Below are 22,885 nucleotides of genomic sequence, written 5' to 3'. Positions count from 1 at the left end.
ACTGTTAGCTCCTGAGGGAAACAACCACATGAGTTTGGTTCACCACTGCATTTTCAATTGTCTATGTCAGTTCACAGCACCTAGTTGGCCTTCAAAAATTAATTGCTGAATGCCTACCATTTGCCTCATCATTGAAGCATGAAAATCTTGCAGGCATGTTTTATTCTCTTTTCTCTCTATTTCTCCATTTGTTATACTTAGATTCTATTACTCCTTTATGTTTCCTTTTTTTTTCCTCCTCAAAGCCACCCCAGTGCGTGGTTGTATATTCTAGTTGTAAGTCCTTCGAGTTCTTTTGTGTGAACCACCACCACAGCATGGCAACTGACAGATGGGTGGTGTGGTTCTGTGATGGGGAAATGAACCCAGGCCGCCAAAGCGGTGAAAGCACTGAGCTTTAACCACCAGACCATCAGGGCTGGCTCTGTTCCTTTACATTTCTAATGTTTATTACTCATCTTTTATCCACTGCTCAACTCTAGCTTTTTTATTACATGGCTCTGGGACTACCAAACTTACAACTGGAATTCCATTCTCAAATCTCTTCTTCACTCCTCATTGTCTACTACAAAAAATGATTTGTCTACTACAAAAAGTTAAGTCTTTTTATTTTATTCATATATTTTTATAGATTTTATTTTTTGAGCAGTTTTAGGTTTATATAAAAATTGAGCAGAAAGTACAGAGTTCCCAGATGCCCCTTTACCCCTCCTTGTAGTTTTCCATATTATTAACATCTTGAACAAGTATGGTATTTGCATTTGTTATAATTAATTAGCTAATATTGATACATTACTATTAACTAAAGTCCATAGTTTACAATAATGTTCACTATTTGTGTTGTACATTCTAGGGTTTTTGGCAAGTGTATAATGACATGTATCCACCGTTACAGTATCATACAGAATGGTTTCACTGCCCTAAAAATCCCTCGTGTTCCGCTTATTCTTCTCTCCCGCCCTAATCCCTGGTAATCACTGATCTTTTTACTGTTTTCATAGTTTACCCTTTCCAGAATGTCATATACTTGGAAAAATACAGCATGTGGTCTTCTCAGATTGGCTTCTTTCTCTTAGCCATAATGCATTTAAGGGTCCTCCATGTCTTTTCATGGCTTGGTAGCTCATTTCTTCTTTTTCATTTTTTTTTTTAGGATTGGCACCTGAGCTAACATCTGTTGCCAATTTTTTTCCTTCTTCTTCTCCCCAAATCCCCCCAGTACGTAGTTGTATAGTGCCTCTGATTGTGCTATGTGGGATGCCGTCTGAGCATGGCCTGATGGGCAGTGCGATGTCTGTGCCCGTGATCCAAACTGGCGAAACCCTGGGCGCCAAAGCAATGTGTGTGAACTTAACCTCTCAGCCATGGGGCTGGCCCCCAGCTCATTTCTTTTTGTCACTGAATAATATTCATTGTATGGATATACTACAGTTTACCTGTTCAATAATTGAAGAATGTTTTGGTTGGTTCCAAGTTTTAGCGATTACGAATAAAGCTGCTATAAACATTCATGTGCAGGTTTTTGTGTGAATGTTAAGTTTTCTACTCATTTGGGTAAATACCAAGGAGTGCGATTGCTGGATTGTATGGTAAGAGTATGACTAATTTTGTAAGAAACCAAACTGTCTTCCAAAGTGGCTTTACCTCTGCCTTTTCACCAGCAATGAATGAGAGTTCTTGTGGTTTCATATTCTTGACAGCAAGTTGTGTTGTGACTGTTCTCAATTTTAGTCATTCTTAATAGATGTGTCATACTTTTCTGTTATTTTAATTTACATTTCTCTGATGACCTATGACGTGGAGCATCTTTTCGTATGCTAATTTTTCATCCCTATATCTTTATGAGGTGTCTGTTCAGATCTTTTGCCCATTTTTTAGTTACGTTGTTCGTTTTCTTATTGTTGAGTTTTAAGAGTTCTTTGTATATTTCAGACCACTCTTTTATCAGATAGATGGTTTGCAAATATTTTCTCCCAGTATGTGGATACTTTCCACTCTTTCAACAGTATCCTTTGCAAACAGAAGTTTGTTAATAAAGTCCAACTGATTGATTTTTTTCTGTCACAATTATGCTTTTGGTGTTTTATCTAAGAAGGCATTGTCAAACCCAAGGTCACCTAGATTATCTGCCTATGTCTGTCTAAGAGTTTTATATTTTTGCATTTTATGTTTAGGTCTATAATCCATTTTAAGTTAATTTTTGGGAAGGGTGTAAAGTCTGTGTCCTGATTCATTTTTTTGCAGGTAGATGTCCAGTTGTTACAGCACCGTTTGTTGAAAAGTCTGTCTTTTCTCCATTGAATTGCCTTTGCTCCTTTGTCAGAAATCATTTGACTATATTTTTGTGGGTCTATTTCTGGGTTCTCTATTTTGTTTCATTGATGTTTTCATCTATTCTTTTGCCAGTATTACCCTGTCTTGACTACTGTAGCTTAATAGTAAAACTTGAAGTTGCTTATTTACTTGTATGTTTTTTAAATTAATAATTCAAAAAGAATATGCATGTGTACATTTCTCTTGTAAAACTGAAAACAATGCAAATAATTTTGAATTTTCTTTTGACCATTCTCCTGACCATCACTTAATTTTAAATTCCTTCCCCATCCCTGGAGGTAGTCAGTGTTAAATCAGTCAGTGGGTATCTTCCTAGTCCTTTTCTGTACCTTTACATATGTTTCAGTAACCAGGATAAATTTACAGCATTGATGTGTAAGTGCATGGTCTGTGTATATAAAGGATATAGCATATTGCAGTATCTATCTGCAATTTGTTCTTTTTTCTACCCAACATGTCTTGGAGATCTGTCCAATTTGAACAGGTATAACTCATTTTTTTTAACTCCTACATATTATTTCATGGTATCAATAAACTACACTTTATTTAACTGCTCCCCTACTGATAAACGCTGAAGTTGTTTCTGGTTTTCTTCTATTTCAAAAAACGCTGCAGTGGATAGCCTTGTAAATGCCTCCTTATTTATGTGTGAGTACTTTTCTAGAGTAAAATACTAATAAGTGTCATTTTTAGGGTACAGGGCACACACACAGACAATTCTATATAGAAAGTACCATATTTCCACACTCCTGTCTCTATACTCTTTACGAAAGGCTAGATCTGGGAATTTGCAAACTTCGTTTTGCAGGCTTCCTTGCCAGCTGCCTTCCCCCCGTTAATTTCTGCCAATAGGAGCTGCAAGTAGGAGATTAGAAATCAGAAGAGAAGAAACCATTCTCCTTTCTCTTTCCTGTTGCCTGTGACATTTCTGGAAATGGCTGTATCCCTCTGTCTTTGGCCATGATGACCCTTCTTTGGTGGACCCACCATCTGCTCTGTGGCCCCTACTCAGCAGTTGTAGTCTTACGAGTGGCTCCTCCTGGGCAATCTCAGCCTCTCTTTGGATACTCTATGCCACAGCTACCCTTTTGAGGACTCAGCCTTAGGGATGAAGGTGCTTTGTCCAGGTACTTGTCTGTGTGTTAACGCACCCTCCTCTTTTGGCTCTCTTAGTTCTACTTCGACAACTGTATTTCTGTACTATTTCAAATACTGAGGTGGTTTCTGTTTTTCTGGTTGCTACCCTCCTGATTGAGTGAGTTTCAGGACCAGTAATATAATTTGTGGAGCTCAGTGCACAATGAAAATGTAGGGCACCTTGTTAAAACATTATTAAGAATTTCAAGATGGTGATAGTAGAGCGTTAAACTCAGTGTGAAGCCTTTCTGAGTGTGGGTGCTATGTAAGTTCACAGGTCACATCTTGCTCATGAAGCCGGCCTGGTAACTCTCCTTGTACATCTGTCACTCTCACGGTAGCAAAGAAGAGGTTTTCCTACACCCTCACCAAAACTTGAACTACCAAACTTTTATCGTAACTCATGTTCATGGACAAAAATTTTATTTTGTATAATTTGTATTTCATGAATTTCTTGGCCACTTGACTGTCCTTTTCAATGATTTTCTGTTTATACCGTTTGCCCTTTTTTTTCTGTTGAGTTGTTTGTAGGTATTATGTGCCTATTTTGGAAATTAATTTTCTGTCAGGATTAATGTGTGTTGCAAACATTTTCTGCTTGATCACTTGCCTTTGACCTTTGTTCACGGTATCTTTTGTCCTACGGAAATATTTTAATTTTTATCCAGTTGAATTTTTCTTTTGTGCCTTTTTGCTGTTTGTATCTTTTTTAAAAAGACCTTCCTATCCCAACATTATTATTTTTTCCTATATATGCTTTTATAGTTTTCTAATGTTATTTTTTGATGCGTCTAGGTTAATATGTTTTGACACATTTCATTGCTCAAGATTATCCAATAACTTTTCACCGTATAAAAAATGAAGTCAAATCCACATGGATACCAGAGAGGTACCTCTAACTTTGCAAATCTAAGACAGAACTTTTAACTTTATTTTCTCTCCACCTATTGATGTCCTGCTCCCACGTTTTAGTAAATGGCAACTGTACAAATTCCAGTTGGTCAAGACCGAATTCTTGGAGTCATCACTGCCTGCTCTCTTTCTCTTTTATACCTTATATCCAATCATATCCTCATGGCTCTACCTTCAAAATATATCCAGAATATAACCATTTCTCACCACCTCCACTGCAACCATCCTGGTCCAGAGCACCACATGCTCTTGCCCAGATTATTGCGATAGCCTTCTCATTGGTCTTCTTACTCCATCCCTTGCCTCTTTACAATCTGTGGCTGGTAGAGCAGCCAGAGAAATCCTGTTAAAATATAATCTAGAACATTTCACTATTTGCTCAAGGTATTCTAATGGCTTCCATACTACTCACGGTAAAAGCTAAGATATTTACTGTGGCTCGCAGGGTTGTACCTGATCTCACTTCCACTGCATCTCTGACCTCTTCTACACGAGACCTCTAGCTTATCGTGCTCCAGCCACAGTGGTCTCCATGCTCCGTTCCTAGCACACCAAGTACGCTCCTGCCTCAAGCCTTTCACACTGGTGCTTTCTGTCAAGATTGCTCTTTCCTTAGATAGCCACGTGCCTTTCTCCCTCACTTCCCTCAGGTCTCTGCATTCTGTGACCACCCTGTAGGAAACAGGTTCTTTTAGCACGTATTCCCTGATTCTTGCTTTCATTTCTTAACACCACATCAGACATATTATGTGGTTACACATTTATTTTCATTGTCTTCCCTCTCTAGATTGAAAACTTCTTGAAGACAAGACTTGCTTTACTTGATGATATATTTCCAGTGATTAATCTCCCCTACACCTAGTTTAATTTTATTTATACTTCAAGGTCCGGATTGTCTCTTCACAGGTTTTTATTCTCCTACACATCTGTTCAAGGGCGACTGTAGGCTGGGTGTCTGAAGGAATGCGTGCTGGTCTTTGCTCTGCCATTAAGTTCAGTTGAGATTCTTGGAATACCCGTTAAGCTTTCAGGCTCAGTTTTCTTATTTGCGAAAGGAAGGACATGAACTTGATTTGATACAAGGACACTTTTTGTCTTATTACTATATAAAACCGAAGCTATGTTTTTGTCCACATTTTTATCTTAGTGAATAACAAAATTATCTACCCGGCTGTGCAAGCAAGAAACTGGAAAATCACACCAGAATCCCATCTTCCCTCCATCTTAGACACACATTTGATAAGCCAATTGTAATCCCATTCCTCACAAGACCTTTTACAATTGGCCGCTTCCTACATCTCCAGCCTTGTCTCCCAGTGACTCTTTCTCTCCTCCGTAGCCATGACTGTAACTCATAGTATGTTGACTACACCTCCACCGTGTTATTGAGGGCCTTTGTACGTTTGCTCATACTGATTTTTCTGTCTCAAATACCATTCTCCCATCCACCTGCATCCACCAATGAACAGGTGAACTGATCTTTATATTCAAATCTGCAATCTGCCTCTGCAGGAGGAGTTTTCTGATGCTTCTTCTCCCTCATGCAGTTGCCTTCTCCGTTACCACTTCACTTTGCACCGTGTTCTATCAGAGCACTCCTGATAATTTCTCATGCATGTTTTAAAAGCTGGTTTCTCTCTGTTTTAATACAGATAGCTCCTTGAAGTCTGTATTCGTTATGTTAGGTTACAGTATGCAACTGCCGATATGATGTAACAAAAGACTCAAAAATACTGTGGTTTAAGTAAAAGGTGTTTTTCACTCTCGGTAGTCTGGAGATGGTGTTCCATGTGTGTGCAGAAGCTCAGCCCCATGAAGTCGTTCAGGGACACACGTTTCCCTCACGTTGGTGTTTTGACATTGGCTTGTTGTTTCCTTGTCAGTACAGTCGAACATGGCCACTGCCACATCTGGTTCCACTCCACGGAAAGGAAAAATGTGAAGTCAAGGACAAGCGATTTCCTATTTGATTAAGGAGCAGAATTTCTGTAATCACTTCTTACATTCCACTGGCAAGAACTTCGTCTTATGGCCACACCGAGTTGAAAGGAGGCTGGGAAATGTCCTCTTGAGCTGGACAGCCCTGTGTCTGGGAAGAAGTGATGCGTGAATTTGGGAGAGATCAATCAGTAGTCTGCCAACCCAAACAGAAACCCTATCTTTCAATCTTTCTATCACAGAGCCTAGAACACCCTAGAGGCTCAATGAGTGTTTTTAATGAGAGACTGGATAAATATCTTGATGTTATTTCTTCTATTTTCCAACTCCTTATTTCTCTGTGAAGCATTCTGGAATTTCTACAGATATATCTTCAAGCTTATTAATTTCCTATTCAGGTGTCTTTAATCTGATCTTCAACCCATTCACCGAGTTTTTAATTTTAATAATTACAATTTTCATTTTGAGAAGTTACACTAAGTTCTTTTTTCAAACTTGCCTGGCTGTTCCTGATGGTCTTTTTTATTGGTCATCATTGTGATTCCACCTTTTATTTCTATTAATATTTTGTAGAAACGATTCTGTATCTAACACATCAAGATTTGTAGGGTTTAGGAGTGTAAATCTGACATTTGTTATTTCTGCTGACCTTCACTCATGGTAGCATGTCTTTGCAGTTAAACTTTCTGTGGAAAATGTGCTTATTCTTAACATGTAGTAGCATGTGCCTTAAATTGTGGATAATTTCCCCCACAAAGAATGTATATCTGTTTTTTGCTAGAGCCAGTGTGCACCATCAAGCTGGGACTACTTTCTCCTTCAAGAGTTTTTCTCCAGAGCAGAGTTCTCAGGATGGGCTCCCCTCCTTTCTTCTGGCCAAGGCTCACATTCCTTCCAGCAGTGCTCCTATCAGAGTGACTGCCCTCCCCCAGCCCTACCCCTGCTCTGTGCCTGCTCCTCATACCCCAGGCACCCACTCACATTCATCATTCATTGTGATGGTCCTGGGAGACCTTGATTACCTCTTGCAAGACCAACAGTGCACCAGAAAATTGTTATGCAAGATATGTACAATAGCAGGGTTCTTCAGAGAGTCAAGATGCCATGATGTATGTCACTTGAAGATTCCTCTTTCTAAGGTATGCTGTCCTGCACTACAGGACAATGAGTGCCAGATATTTCCTCTTTAATAGCTTTGTTCCAGTGATGCAAAGGTTCCCTCGGAGTCACTGTCCAGGTCCTTTTTAATAAAGAAATCTCTTTCTCACAGCTAAAATATCCAAGTCTTAATAACATTTAACATAACAAGAACCTCATTCATATATATTGCTATAGGAAGATTTAATGTTGACTCAAATTCTTGTCCTTTTTCCGAAAATGGGGTTTATAGCTCCACATTTTTAACAAAATAAAAATTTTGTTCCTGCAAGCTATATATTCTGTACTTGAATTTATATTATTATTCTCATTATTGCATGCTTAACATATTGTAAACAGTGGCCCAGAGCTTTACATTTATTACTTGTAACTGCTGCAACAACCCTAAAGGTAGGGGGTCCTTTTCTAGAGCTAAGGAAATAAGTAAAAGGTTGAAATACCTTTACAAGGATAAACCACAACTTCGGTTTTATATGCAAATCAGATATTTTTTCTCAAGATAGAACTTGAGTTATTTTAGGGGAAATAAAATTATATGACAGATTACTCTCTCTCTAAAAGGTTTAGATTCAGTCTTCAAGTCAGATTTTTGCAGTTAACTTTGTCAAAAGAGATCTTTTAGTTTTTCCCCAGGAACTTTATGAAATTGAAAAGTTAGGGATTAATCTTTATGGTTAATTATGTGCAATAGCATGTGGAACTCCTTTGAAAAATACAACTTTGAACCCATGAAGCCATTGGCTAATGAGCTTTATCCATAGATAAGGAAGATGATCAAATGAGTTCGTAACTGGAAACTAACATTTCCAAAAGTTTAAAAAATAAATATAGAGGAGACCAGATAGAGTGACACCTTGTAGTGGCATTATCTGAAGATTGCTGATTGATTGATCTTTTAATTTAGATCTAGGGCATATTCAGTACATTGGCATTATTAAGGATCATTTTTTCTTCAACTTAATATTGTGATAAAATGAAATCCATTATATATGGTATAATATATAATAAATAAAATAAAGATATAAATCCATTATATAATATGTAAATACCATATCATATATATTTTATATACATACAAAATCAACTGAATTCACATCAAACTGAACCTGTGCCTTTCTTCTAATGTGCAAGGGTAATATTCATATTCCTTTCAATCTTCATTAAATAAATGTGTAGACGCTACAATATTTGTAAGACAAATTCAGGAGAAAAAAAAACTGTAAGAGGTTGGATAGGTTCAACTTTTACAACTTGTTTTAATTAATTTAAAATAAAAAAATGTAAATTACCTTAGGGCAATCACATAAATATAATTAATCAATAAGTATTTTATTAAAAGTTTATGTCCCTAGACTTGTGAGCAGAGCCGGATGGGATGCAGAAGATATATTGCAGTAGCTAGGGTATTTCTAGCTGCTATAGATAAACTCTAAATCTCAGTGGCTTAACACAGTAGAAGTTTCTTTCTTTCTCATGGTAAGCTCTCTTGGGTATTTTTGATAGGCAGGCTATTCTTAAGGTTTAGGAACTCAGGCTTCTTCCAAATTTTTGCTCTCTCGTCTTTTTCATGTGGCTCCCAGGTCCAGCCTGCTCATTTGTTTCAAGCTGGGAGGGGCAAAGACATGAGAAATTCTGTATGGAAGGGGTTTTCTGGGAGGTTGGGGGGAGATTTTGATAAGCCTGGTCCTGAAGTGGTGTACATCCTTTGCATCCCCTCTTCCATCGTCCGTTGGCTAGAACTCAGCTGTGTGGCTACATGTAACTCAAGGGAGGCTGGGAGACGTGGCATAGCTCTGTGCTTAGGAAGAAGACAGTTTGGAGTAGCATAGAGAAATCTTTGAGGTAGATATAAAGTCACTGAATTGTAGACCTGAAATTGTTCTTATTATTTAGACATATATCTATCATTTTGTGGATAAGGAAATGAGGCATATAAAGTTTAAATGACCTGCCTATATTTATATAAAGTAGAAAACTTAGGATACAAATTCAGTTACCTTGACCTCAAGACTAAGTTCTTCCATTTCTCATCATAGGCACAATCTAGTAAGGGAGGCAGGAAGTAACTAACTACACATCATGCAGTTACGGAACCCTGATAAGGCCATCAACTGGTGCTCCTTCCCCTGACCTGGGATAGTGTAATTGGTGTACAGCCCAAAGACTGATTTTGATGGATCAACATGGCAGTTAAAGAATTTTAGCATAATACCCTCAAGGTCCATCCATGTTGTTGCTAAGCGAAATAAGTCAGACAGAGAAAGCCAAATACTGTTTCAGTCAACAACAGCCGCATATATGATGGTAGTCCCATAATATTAGTCCCACATAGCCCAGATGTGTAGTAGGCTATCCCACCTGAGTCTGTATAAGTACACTCTATGATGTTCACACAATGAAGAAATCACCTGTTGACTGACACATTTCTCAGAATCTGTCCCTGTCATTAAGCAGCCCACGACTGTAGTAAGAACTAACAAATTTTATTATGTAGGGGGGCAGTATATCCAAAAGGTTAAGAGAACAAATTTTGAAGTCAATTCAGTTTTCATTTGTACCTTGTGTCTTCCACTTCCTGGTTATATGAATTAGGCAGATTATTAAGTTTGTATTTTCTTTATGTGTAGAATGGGCAATAAAGAATACCAAGCTCATCAGGCTATATACATAAACAAGACAAAAACGATGTAAAGATCTGAGCACGATGTTTGGCAGACACCTGATATATAACAGGCGGAAGTATAAGATAGATGATTGTAGAATGTGAGTTCCAAAGAGGAAAACATCTTAGGAAAGTTCCAGTGGCATCAGTGGTTGGACTGAAAAAAGAGGAGATTCTTGGTCAACGTGTCTCTGTAGTGTGAGAATAGGAATGAAAATGCCTAATGTCATATTTAATTACATTCATATTGCTTAAGTCAATTCAGTTAAGATAAATTGAATAAAATCCTTCAAGTATATGGTGTTTGTTTTGTGTAAAGAATTAATGTGGTGTTTTAGGAACTTTGGCCAAGAGAAAAAAAGCTGTCATAAATATTTGACAATGTGTTGTTATTATTTACATTGACAATAAAATAAGAAAAGGCTTCTCTTCAGGATTTTTATATTCATTGCCATGAGGCAAATATTGACTAAGATGTTTGTCAGCATTCAGTTTTAAGCGTGATCGTTTTTGGTAACTATTGAAATAAACTGTCAAGATGAAGTTTAACATTTGAAAAAATTGGCCAGTTTTCATGGTGGTTCTCAACTGAAAATTGAACAAGGCGGATTTTCCAGATCAAATGTCATGACCTGATCCTGAATGACAATTTGCTGTACTCCAGTGGATCTTCTTAGTGGCATTTCTAACATTTGTAGTGAGTTGAAATCTGCTTCAAATGGAAATCACTTGGAGGAGGATATTTAAAATAGAGAAGCCCACCCAGACGCCACCCTTGGAGATCTTGCTTCATCAGGAAAATGATCAGAAATCTGTACTTATGAAAAGCATCCCAGATGAGTCCAGTGATCTTCAGAATTTGGGAAACACTGATCTTTTGGTCTAACACGTCTTTATTGCAGTCTTAAAAAAAAGTGCATGGGATTTTACAAATCTTTACAAAGATTCACATAAATATACCTTCTAGTAATACATATGTAAACCAGATGTGAATGATTTTGGAGAAAATTTAGTTATGTGATATATTTATACAGGGGCCTTAAATAATTACAGAAATGAAAATCTTAAGAAGGTTCAACATAAAAACTAGATTTTTGACGTTGACATTGCCATAAGTTTGATAGTCATAAAATATTTCTCACTGAGACACACTATAGACAATTTTTATAGTGGATATTTTTAAAGTACAAAATGTTTATGATTCATATTTTATCATTTATTTCTTAGACTAAATAGTATAGGGTTAAAGTTATACGAATTGAGTTAAAGCTCTTTCCCTTGGGAACTCTTATACGGTACTTAGAATTTAATTTTTCTCTCTCTTTTTTAAAGCCAGAGCTACTGCAGTATCCTGTCATCTCACAATTTCTTTATAAAGCAGTATCCTAAAATATTCCCACAGCAGAAAATCAGACTGCCAAAACTCTTCAAGCAGGAGGTCAATAGGTAATGATACCTTCTCTTCAAAGCAAGGTTGATGTGTGTGCACACACTCATGAAAGCACGAGTGGAACGGAAGTATGATATTTGGTCAGTTCCCAGCTGTCCACACTAGCGAGCGGTCAAGGAAATGGATATTTGTAGGGAAGGGTCAATTTATTTTCTTGTTGAGTGAAAGATCTGTCCACTGCTGAAGAGCATATTTATTTAAACTTTTATTTTTTTTTGCAGAAGGTTAGCCCTGAGCTAACATCTGCTGCCAATCCTCCTCTTTTTGCTGAGGAAGACTGGCCCTGAGCTAACATCTGTGCCCATCTTCCTCTACTTTATATATGTGATGCCCACCACAGCAAGGCTTGATGAGCGGTGCCATGTCCGCACCTGGGATCGGAACCGGCAAACCCAGGCTGCAGAAGCAGAACATTACGATCTTAACCTCTGTGCCAACGGGCTGGCCCCATTTAAACTTTTTTCAAAGAATTGTTACCTTTTACTGATGAGTGGCAGTGTTTATAAAAAGGATTAAAGTGTTCTTTAGGGTTTCATGAGAAACTTCCCTGTAGAAATGGTTAGTGCTTGTGGGTGGAGGATATTTGGAGGTGTGCTATGTGTCAAGGAATAAATGACAAAGTCAGAGGGCCACTGACTGGGCTGCAGCTTCTAGATGGACAAGTATTTAAAGGTGTTTCACGTATTTCTAAAGGCAAAGAATGAGACTGCTTCAGTGTGTTGCAGGAGGTGTGACTGCCTTCTCTGTGCGGGAGGAGGATGGGTTGCTGGGTCACGTTGTGATGCTACTCCTCTCGAATTGTCCCTGGCCCTGGTGGAGCTGTAAGGTTCTTACAACAGTTCAACATCAGGTCCAGGAAAAGCATTCTCTCCCCTTAGACATCATTCCTACAGAGGAGCCCTGAGAATCTCAGAGCGGAGATGCACCCCCCACCCATACTACTCAAGGAGACTTGATCTGCCCACACGCTGGACCACCTCACTGCCCCTCTGCCCGATTGTGCCTTGTACAACTTCTGTTGCCCTATCTGTAGCATTGTATTTCACTTGTATATTTATTAGTCTGTGTTTGTATTTCTCACACTTAGCAGAGGGGCTGACACATCATTGGGACTAATAAATGTGTGTTGCTCCTTGAGCAAACTTATTTACTGGCTTTCTAAGGATGTTAATCAAAAATATGTTTTATCTATTTATGTCACCAATATAAAGATAAAAATTCAAGCAAAATTATCAGCACAAATTATGTGCTCAGGAGCCACAGGATGTCAGCTTGGGTGACATGGACCTATTTCATTACGTAAACTTTCTTTTTATTTATAGCAGTTGGGGTAATATGTGGAATATATCATATTAGTTAACTGGGAACAATCTCTGGAAGATGGAGTTGCTCTGCCTTTTCAAGAACAATTCTGTTAAATGGATACAAATCTCATGAAAAATAGAGATTCAAATATAACATTTTACAGCACCTTATCTACCCTCTGGATCAAACTATGTCCCTAGATGGGAGGCTCCCTGGCATGATGATGCAAAGCTTATATGGTGATTTAACAAATTAACATCACTCCATAGAAGTATCTAATAGAAAAATGTAATTTTTATTCCAAGTATGCTCTATTGCTGTTCTGTTCTAATTGATCAGAGTGAAAGCTATAAACTTAGCTCAGTCTGTAGAATAAGGGACCGGGAGCTGTTATGGAGAGCTGAGAAGTCTAACTTGCCAACGTATTTCTTCATTAACTTACCAGCATTGTGTCTACTTCTTTAGTTAAGATGTTATTTTCAGAGGACTACAGAGAGGCATACCAGTGCCCATAAACACACTTGGTAATGGAATATCACCTTTATATTTTTAAGAAACAAAACCCCGAGACCCAAAATTGATATTAATAGCCAAACTGTGGTTTGAAGGTAAAAATAATGGGCCACCAAATACACAAGGACTCAGGAAATACATTATATTAGTTAAGATTTGTTGTTCTGAGAGAAACACCAATCGATTTAGCTCAAGAAGCAAAGGGAATTTTGAAGATCACATTTCTGAAATGTTTGAGAGTAGAGCTAGCTTCAGGCTTAAATGGTGACATTGGGACTCAGTTTGCCTCCTTATCTCTGCCCCATCTTTACTGGATTGGTTTCAGCTTCACTCTCTGTGTGGCATGTGGGACAGACCAGAGAAATTTCCTTTAAGGTTCAGATGAGGAAAGAGGTGGTCTCTTGAAACAGGTGCAGCGGAAGACTCAGCGCATGTCTTGTTGGATTGCGTCTCTTCCCTGGATTGTCGCTGTGCTCTGATCTGCTGGTCCTGAGTCACACGCCCATCCGTAGAAGGGGAGTGTTGTTGACACTACATGAAGCGTGTAGGATAAGAGTAGGAGAAGAAGTGAAATCTCGGAAGAAAATTAAGATATTCTTAATACGAAAATGGTCAGTGGACACATAAACCTTGATTAAAATTCTCTTGAAGACATGCTAGTCTACAGGAGGTTGAATAAAAATTAAGAAATTAAGAAAAAGAAAGCAATACTTTGAGAAATTGGCAGTGAACTTCGAAATCATATATACAAAGATTTAAGACTGAGTAACTATGGAAACGTGGTTAAGAAACAGGTTGTATAAGCTGTAATTATTGAAAGAAATGATTCTAATAATAATAATATTTTTCCTGAGACAAAATTTCCAGACTATATCTAGAAACAACAGTAGAGGAGAGAGTGGGAAGCATGATCCTGTGTTTACTTTTTATAGAAGTAAATAGAGCATTCTTTGGTTCAAAAATTTGTAAGATAATATAGATTTCAAGTTTTATTTAGAAATAAAAACATGACTTTTAGAACTAAAAATATGCTGTATAACTTTAATATTACCATAGGGGAACCAAATGAAATGCACAGACTACTTGTCAAAAGGAAAAAAAACAACAAAACTCAAATGAAACATCAAGGATGCATTAACAAAAACAGAACATAAAATAAATGACTGATGATCCATCATACAAACACGTTACAGTAATAAATGCAGCGTATTCTCAGATTGGATCTAAAGTAAATTCCAATTATTATATTCTGTTCTAAGTTTAAAAAATAAATGGCTTGGAAAGTTTAAAAGGAAAAAAGGATAAAACTATGCCCAGCAAATGCACGCCACAAGGAAACAAGATTTGCAATATTAACATCACATAAAGTAGAATTTGAGATTAAAAAGAAATAAATAGAATCAAGAAGGTCACTTTTTCATTCATTAAAGGCACCAGTCAAAATTAAAGGTATAGCCTTAAGCAACCTCAAGATTCCAGATAAGGTAGAAAAGAGAGAAGTAAAATAATAATTTGGGACTTTTGATGTATGGGATGTCAGCTTTGGTGTTAGGTTACAAGATGACTGTGGCTTCCAGTTGGAATCCTTCTCTCACTTTTATCGTCTCTCGTGATCCCTCTTGGATCCTGTCGGGGGAAGACAAATGCCATGTCATGAGGCAGCCCTTGGACAGGCCCACGTGACAAGGCCAGCTGTCCCATGAGCGAGCTGGGAGTGGAGCCTGCCTCAGTCCAGCCTTGTGGTGACTCCAGCTCCCGCTGATTCCTCGAGGTAGCCGTACGTACGAGGCTGTGAGATAATAAATGTTTATTTTCCTCAGCCTCTAAATTTGGAGTAATTTGTTTTGCAGTGATAGATAATTAATATGATGAATTTACAAAAGTTATCACTCATGGAATTACAAATAAAGAAGTAATATTCACAGAGAGAGCTTGTTCGCAAACATTCCCTGACTGCAGTGCCATAGGACAAATTAATATTGGAATTAGAATAAAAATAGCTAATAATTTAGAAACGTAAACAATAGCCATAGCCGAAAACTCAAAAACACTCTCCTAAATAATTATTAGGTCAGGCGCCGGCCTGGTGGCGGAGCGTTCAAGTGCACACGTTGCGCTTTGGCGGCCCGGGGTTCCCCAGTTCGGATCCTGGGTGCGGACATGGCACCGCTTGGCACGCCATGCTGTGGTAGGCGTCCCACATAGAAAGTAGAGGAAGATGGGCACGGACGTTAGCTCAGGGCCAGTCTTCCTCAGCAAAAAGAAGAGGACTGGCAGTAGTTAGCTCAAGGCTGATCTTCCTCAAAAAAAAAAAAAAAAAAATTATTAGGTCAAAGAGGGAATCAAAATTGCTTTACAGTTTAATTAAAATAAATAAAATATAGGGGCCGTCCCGGTGGCTGAGTGGTTAATTTTGCGCGCTCTGCTTCGGTGGCCCAGGGTTTTGCTGGTTTGAATCCTGGGCGTGGACATGGCACCACTCATCAGACCATGTTGAGGCAGCGTCCCTCATGCCGCAACTGGAAGGACCCACAACTATGTGCTGGGGGGCTTTGGGGAGAAGAAGAAGAAGGAAAAAAGAAGATTGGCAACAGATGTTAGCTCAGGTGCCAATCTTTTAAAAAAAAATAATTAAGAAAGCACACTTACAGGAAAATTCGTAACAATTGTTCACATCAAAAAAACCCCGAACTGTCAGAAATCAGAAAAAAACCAATAAAATATACCTATAGAAACAAGAGAAAGAGATTAATACTGATAAATGCTGAAATTAATGAAGTCAAAAACACAGGAGATAATTCATTTCATAATCTTATTAAAAAATACAAAATGAATAAGCGTCTAGCCTTATATAATACATAATAAGAGAAAATGCTATTTGGAATGAGAAATGATACACAGAAAACTAAGAAAATCATCACATGATAGAGCACTTTATGTAACTTGAGGCTAACTTGGTAATCTAGATGTTATTGGTTAATTTTCTAAAAAATATGTACTACTAAATTCATTCAAGAAGATAGAAATAAAAAATTGTGGTATAAATAAAAGTGTGAAAAGCACTCTTCAAAAATAGGTTTTGAAGCAAAAAAAGAACAAAAGTAAAAAAAACACCCTTAGCCCAAGTGATATCACTAGAAGTTTCTTTTAAATGTCCAAGAAAAGGTAATTTCTATGCAATTCAGTTTCCACTGAATAGAGAAAATGAAAAGTAGGTTGAAAATTTGCCATGTATCATATAACCCTGATATCAAAATTTAACAGGAATAACATAAACAAGAAATACCAATTTTAATTATGACTATATAGGCAAACATACGAAACAAAATATTAGCAAATGAAATAATGCAATACTGTATTAGCAGATTTGTACGTCATAGTTAAGATAGCTTTCTCTCATGAGTATAAAGAAAGTTCAACATTAGAAAAGCTATTATTATATTTTATAATATTACTGGCTCAGAGAGAAACCATATGATAATATCTACAGACAAGGAAAAACATTTGATATAATTCAGTATCCGTGTGTCACAGTAAAAGTAAAATCATGCTTTTACCTGTAATATGTGCAGTAAAGTGGCTATTAAAAAACACAATACATTTGTATTTTTTCAGCCAGAAAACACTGCTGTAAAGTAGCGATAAAAACACCTTAAACGGAATTAAAATAAAATTTCATAAAATTTATTAATTATATATGCATTATATATATAATATGCATAATTGATATAAATTATAAACTTGCTTTCTAAGTTTAGCTTACAGTGATACTTCATGCAATGTGATGAACCCGTGCATGCCCATATGGTGAGAATATAGCTCAGGTCATTCAGAAGAGCTTTAAGCACAATAAAATTGATGAGGAAACATGAATCTTAGCAGACACTAAATGCCTACTATTAAAGTTATTCATTGACAGCCTTTACTTATTATCGTTGTCATACTCAACACTCTATAATTCATTGAAACACAAATGTCAAGTGACAGATACAGCAGCAAGACTTTGAAGTATGGCACCTGCCTGGCTGTGGGTGGCTGGTGAGCATGCCTGATGTCAGGGCATTTGCTAACTATTGAAGGAAGACAGTCGTGTGCAGGGAGAGTGGAAGACATGCTCCAAACAACCATCACATACACTTGGAGCAGAGGCACGTTAATGAAAATAAATGGAAGACCTGGCTGAGCCGTAGGGAAACTGTTCTCCATGAGCAAAAAATGTGAGCGCGGGACAAAAACGAGATCTGAGCCTGCTTGCAACTGTGATCATTATCTAAAATTTATTTTATTTGTGGATCAGTTAGACAGAAGGCAAATTTTTGGTATGTTCACAGATGTAGGAAATCAAATAAACGCATTGTTTTAAAAAAAGCTTTGAATTTTGACCCAGAAGACTTGGATTTAAGTTTTTGTTTTGCTCAATAGCAGGAATATGACTATGCAATGGTCTCTGAACATTAGCTGCACTCAGTTTTTGCTCAGAAAATGAGGTTAATGTCAATATCCTACTTCAGAGTTACGCCTTGAAAGAGCTTTTTAATTGTACTAGCTCTTATTGTGGACAATACATGGCAATGATGTTTTATGTAGATTTGTACCATCAGTCAAGAAATTCTGCCTTTTTTCAAACATGTTAAACCATCACCACCAGCACAACAAATTAATACATATACTGTTATCAATAATTTCAAAAAATCACAACATTCTTTGCTTCAACAAATTTAATATCCACGCCCTTTTAAGCAACAAGAAAAGTCATAGACTTTTAATCAGTGCATCTTTACATCGGTTGATCTCTGGAGGAAAAAGAAGTTTAAGGAAATGATAGTAACCGAGGAAACAAATAATAAGCATCCATAGAGTTATGGAAACCTATGCTGAAGATGTATTTATTCAAAACATGACTTTTTTGGAGGTAGGAATTCAAGTATTTACAAGGAAGCCTGCATTCTTGTTATTATCTTACTTGACTTTTATAAAACTCCTAGTTGATATTACAGATACTTTAGAGAGACATATGTAATGAAGATAATATTTTGCATTGTTTGTGATATATCTTCCCTAAGAGTATGACCGTTTCCGTCCCTGCACCCCATCTGTCATCATGGGCTCAGAGAGAAGGCCAGGGCACATACTACATTGAGAAGGAGGATATAAAATGGAGGCATGTGGGAAAGACAAGTGATATAGAAACAGGAGAATTAAGGCAAACTTGAGGATTGTTGATCTTTATTCACTCCCATCCCTGGTAGGAATCTCACAGTGAGGGGATGAAGGTTGTAGAAACATCCAGACAGCTACTGAGGAAGCTGCATGCTCTAGGGCAGTGATAATCAACTCGTACTGCATGTTGGAATCATCTGGAGAGTTTTAAAAAAATACTGATGCCAGGTCTCTATCCAACCCAGACTATGTAAATTGAAATCCCTGAGTTGGGACCAAGTCCTGAGTATATAAAAAATATTTCTAGGTGATTCTTGAGAATTATGGCAATAGAATAAGACCTAAATTGGGCTTAGCACACTATTCAACCTGAAGTGAGAATGACAGCACAGCACTAGTGGACGGAGATGCATAGAGATAACCTTGAGCTGTTGGTTCTTCTCGGCCTGTATCTAGTAGCGGATCCAGACTTTCCCATGAACACTGGTGAGGAAAGAATGAGATGCTGACAGGGCTGAAGGGCTGTGGGACCCTGAAGAAGAGAAGGGCTACTGAGGCAGAAATCTGGATGACTCAAGGGGAAGGTAGTCAACAAGAGTAGATGACATGGCCAAAAAATCCAGTCTAGTCGATTCGGACTTCCTCAGTAGCCAATCCAAGGGCCAGAGCAGACTTGCAGCCACTTTGCAACAGGAACGTGATGATAAGCTGACAGCTAGTAGGAAAGAGGAACTCCTCCTTCCAACCATGGCTGTGTAAGCATCCCCATCTTCCCCCAACATGTGCCCAAACCAAGTCCTGAAAGGATATGGAATGTACAGAAAATTGGCAAGACTGAGCCTTTATTTAGCTGACAGAAACAAAGTTGTTCTAATTTAACTATTTCAAATTAATGAGACTGAAACACCATAAAATAGTATTGAGGGAAGAGAATCTGTGAGCTCTGGAGAAAGTCTTAGATTCTTTATAAGAATAAGCAAGTTCTCTTCTTTGTACTTCCTAGGGTTAAAGTAAATTTTCAATCCCACTAATATATTTAGGTATTAAAGTATTAAAAGTATATCCATATAAAGAAGAGCCTGAGTAAAATGTGCTTTAACAATGAGAAGCTGCAGAGGTTCTGTCTCATAAAACACGTTGTTCTAAATGATCACATCTCAGGATAGCTGGTGGCCCTGGCACAGCTAAGGTGGAATCTGTTATAACTTTTTCTTTAGGAGAGAAGCAATTGGAAATCTATTAGGGCCTCGTAAAAAGGAAATTTCATAGAGTAATGAGAGTGAAAAATAAATAAGTTCATATGAAATGATGTTCCACATCATACGCCATCAGGGAAATGCAAACCAAAACAACGAGATACCACAATACACCTATTAGAATGGCCAAAATCCAGGACACTGACACTCCAAACATGAGGATGTGGAGCAGCCGGACCTTCGATTCATTGCTTTGGGAATGCAGAATGGTAAAGTCACTTTTGAAGATAGTTTGGTGATTTCTCACAAAACTAAACCATCCAGCAATTGTGCTCCTTTGGCATTTACTCAAAGTGGTTGAAAACATACGTCCACAAAAACCCTTCACATGGATAGTTAAAGCAACTTTGTTCATAATTGCGAAAACTTGGAAGCAACCAAGATGTCCTTCAAAAGGTGAACGGATAAATAAACTGTGGCACATCCAGACGATGGAATATTGTTCAGCGCTAAAAGGAAATGAGCTCTCAAGCCGTGAAAACACACGGAGGAGACTTAAATGTGTCTTCCTAAGTGAAAGAAGCCAATTTGAAAAGGGGACATACTGTATGATTCCAACTGGGACATTCTGGAAAAGACAAAACTATGGAGGCAGTAAAAGATCAGTGATTTCCAGGATTTGGGGAAAAGTGAGATAAATAGGAGGAACACAGGATTTTTAGTGAAAATACTCTATGATACTGTATTTGTGGATATATATTGTTATACATTTGTCTAAACACACAGAATGTACAACACCAAAAGAGTGAACCCTAAATTAACTAGGCACTTTGGATGATTTCAATGTGTCAGTGTAGGTTCATCCGTGGTAACAAAAGTCCTAGTCTGGTGGAGGATGTTGATAATGGGGAGGCTGTGCGTGTGTGTGGACATGAAGGATATGGAAATCGCTGTACCTGCTGCTCAATTTTGTACAAACAAATAATACCAACGCGTATAGGATTCATTTGTATTGTGATCCAAAAAGACACACTGTAGAATAAACTCTCCTTCATAGGCATTTATTATTAAAAGGTAATTATTAAGCATTTATGTTGGTAGCATTACTTGGCAGACAATGACAGAAAGTTGGCTTTGCTTTCAAAGTGACTTTCAATAAACTCTAGATCAGTGTTTCTCAAATTTCAACATGTGCACAAATCCCCTCGGGGGGTGAGGGAGCTTAGTAAAATGCAGATTCTGATTCAGAAGGGCTAGGGTGGGGCCTGAGACTCTGTGTTTCTAACAAGCTACCAGCTGCTGCTGGTCCCTGGACTACAAGCCTAGAGACTATTTGATGTTTTTTTCTTTCAGAAAATTAAAACATGCTACTAATCTAACTTATTTCATTGAATTTAGCAGGAAGTCACATGTTGCACTTAATAATGCAATATGGCATTTTGGAATTTCTTTGGTATAGTTTTACTCAGCACATTTTAATGAAATCCAATCAGTATCTATTATCTTAAAAAGTTCAGTTCTAATTAGGCATAGGATAAGATAAGGAAAAAAGGAGGAGGAGTAGCTTGCTATGTTTAGAAGGAATTTCCAGGTTTGTAACTTATAAGGGATTATAACAGGTTTATAAACCAGGGAATGGTAATATTTTGTAAAATTATTTTCTCTTAGTTGGTGTCATATAACTTACAACTGAATCATTTGAATTGGGAATTGCAAAAGGATTTTAGCAGTGTGCACATGGCTGTGCTCCCCTTCCACCAGCCCCAGGACTCCAGTAAGAGTATTCTTCCATGTGCCAAAGGCAGCCTGACCAAGAGGGTCCTCTGAGGCTGTTTCTCACGGGCCCAGACGTCTGCATGCTCAGTTGGCCAAATGACCAATCACCCTAAAAACTGTCAAAGTATGTTTTGTACAAAGAACTGATGCTTCAGTTTGGACTCTAGATTCTAAAGAGACTAAGACATCCCAGCCACTTGAATTGGAGCTCAGAATTTCACTTCTAGATCTAAACGAGGCAATAGCACGTAGACTTGATCTGGGATACAATGGTGTGGAAGGCCCCTGTAATATATATTTTTTCCCAAGCACATTTTAAAACAGTCATTTGGTATAGTACACATGCTGTCTAAGTGGATTATAAATTCTGTCTAAAAATATAAGTGGGAAAATAAAGATGAATATTTGGAGATGAAGCAATTGAACACCCAGAGCCAATGGAGTCTGATAGACTAACTTAAAGAAAAAATCTCTCTGCAAAATTACTTTTTTTAGCTTGTGGTTTTCTTTTGAGATTTTGGACTCAATTTCATTTTCTAGCATTGTCAAAATTACCTATGTGCTATAGCTACAGCCAAGTAGTGCTTGTTTCATTCGAGCTTAGATCTGGCCTCAGGATAATTAACCATAGGCTATTTTAAAAATATGTATTTAATATTAGAAAATGAAACTATCCTTGCAATGATTATAAAACTCATATTTTCCCTGAAGTTCTGAGGTGTATTGAATGAGACGCTCCTGTATTAAAAAAAAATCAGAACTAGAATAATTATGTTTTATTATTTTATTCTAAAAAGAAAAGTGAAAACGTACACTCTCTGGAAAGAAACCTCATGATAATGTCTTATCCTTTATTTCTTCATTTAAATAATATATACCGAGCATCGACTATGTGCTTGCTAAGTTCAAGACAGACAGAGTCTCTGGACTCAGAAAGTACAGGTTGGTGGCACTGAGAGGTGCTGAGTAAGAGGTGATAAATGAAGTGTAATGGGTGTCAGAGGTGACTGCAGGGTAGGGGCAGGTTGCGCTGAGAGTACTTAGATTAGCGGCAGATGGTGTCCTGGAACATCATGGCAAGGGCCCCTGGGGAAGAGACGTGTAAGTTCAAGGATAACTAAGAGTTGGTTAGGAGAAGGGAAAGAGCACTTGAGGCAAAGAGAACTGCAGGGGATCTCCTTCCCGTGGTTGATTATCCAAAAGCTGGTGAAGCTATCTTAGCTGATGCTCTAATTACCCAGCTTAATAGTTGTCACCAGAAACTTGAATACAATGTTTTTCAAAACCTTAGGTATATCTCCCATACTCCCATGGGTATCAGGATGGGAACGGAGGCTGTAGGTG

General features: G+C 37.7%; 1 protein-coding gene across 1 annotated transcript in view; it reads left to right on the top strand.

Moving 5' to 3' along the window:
- CNBD1 (cyclic nucleotide binding domain containing 1) overlaps nucleotides 1-22,885 on the top strand; it is a 391,920-nt gene that overhangs the window by 29,748 nt on the left and 339,287 nt on the right. The window contains exon 4 of the mRNA XM_070480954.1: nucleotides 11,474-11,587. Coding sequence (XP_070337055.1) covers nucleotides 11,474-11,587 — 114 coding nt within the window. The remainder of the gene's footprint in view (nucleotides 1-11,473; nucleotides 11,588-22,885) is intronic.

Source organism: Equus asinus, chromosome 12 (assembly GCF_041296235.1).
Source record: "Equus asinus isolate D_3611 breed Donkey chromosome 12, EquAss-T2T_v2, whole genome shotgun sequence".
NCBI lineage: Eukaryota > Metazoa > Chordata > Mammalia > Perissodactyla > Equidae > Equus > Equus asinus.
Note: the sequence above shows the minus strand (reverse complement) of the source record. Positions and strands in the feature narration are given on the sequence as shown.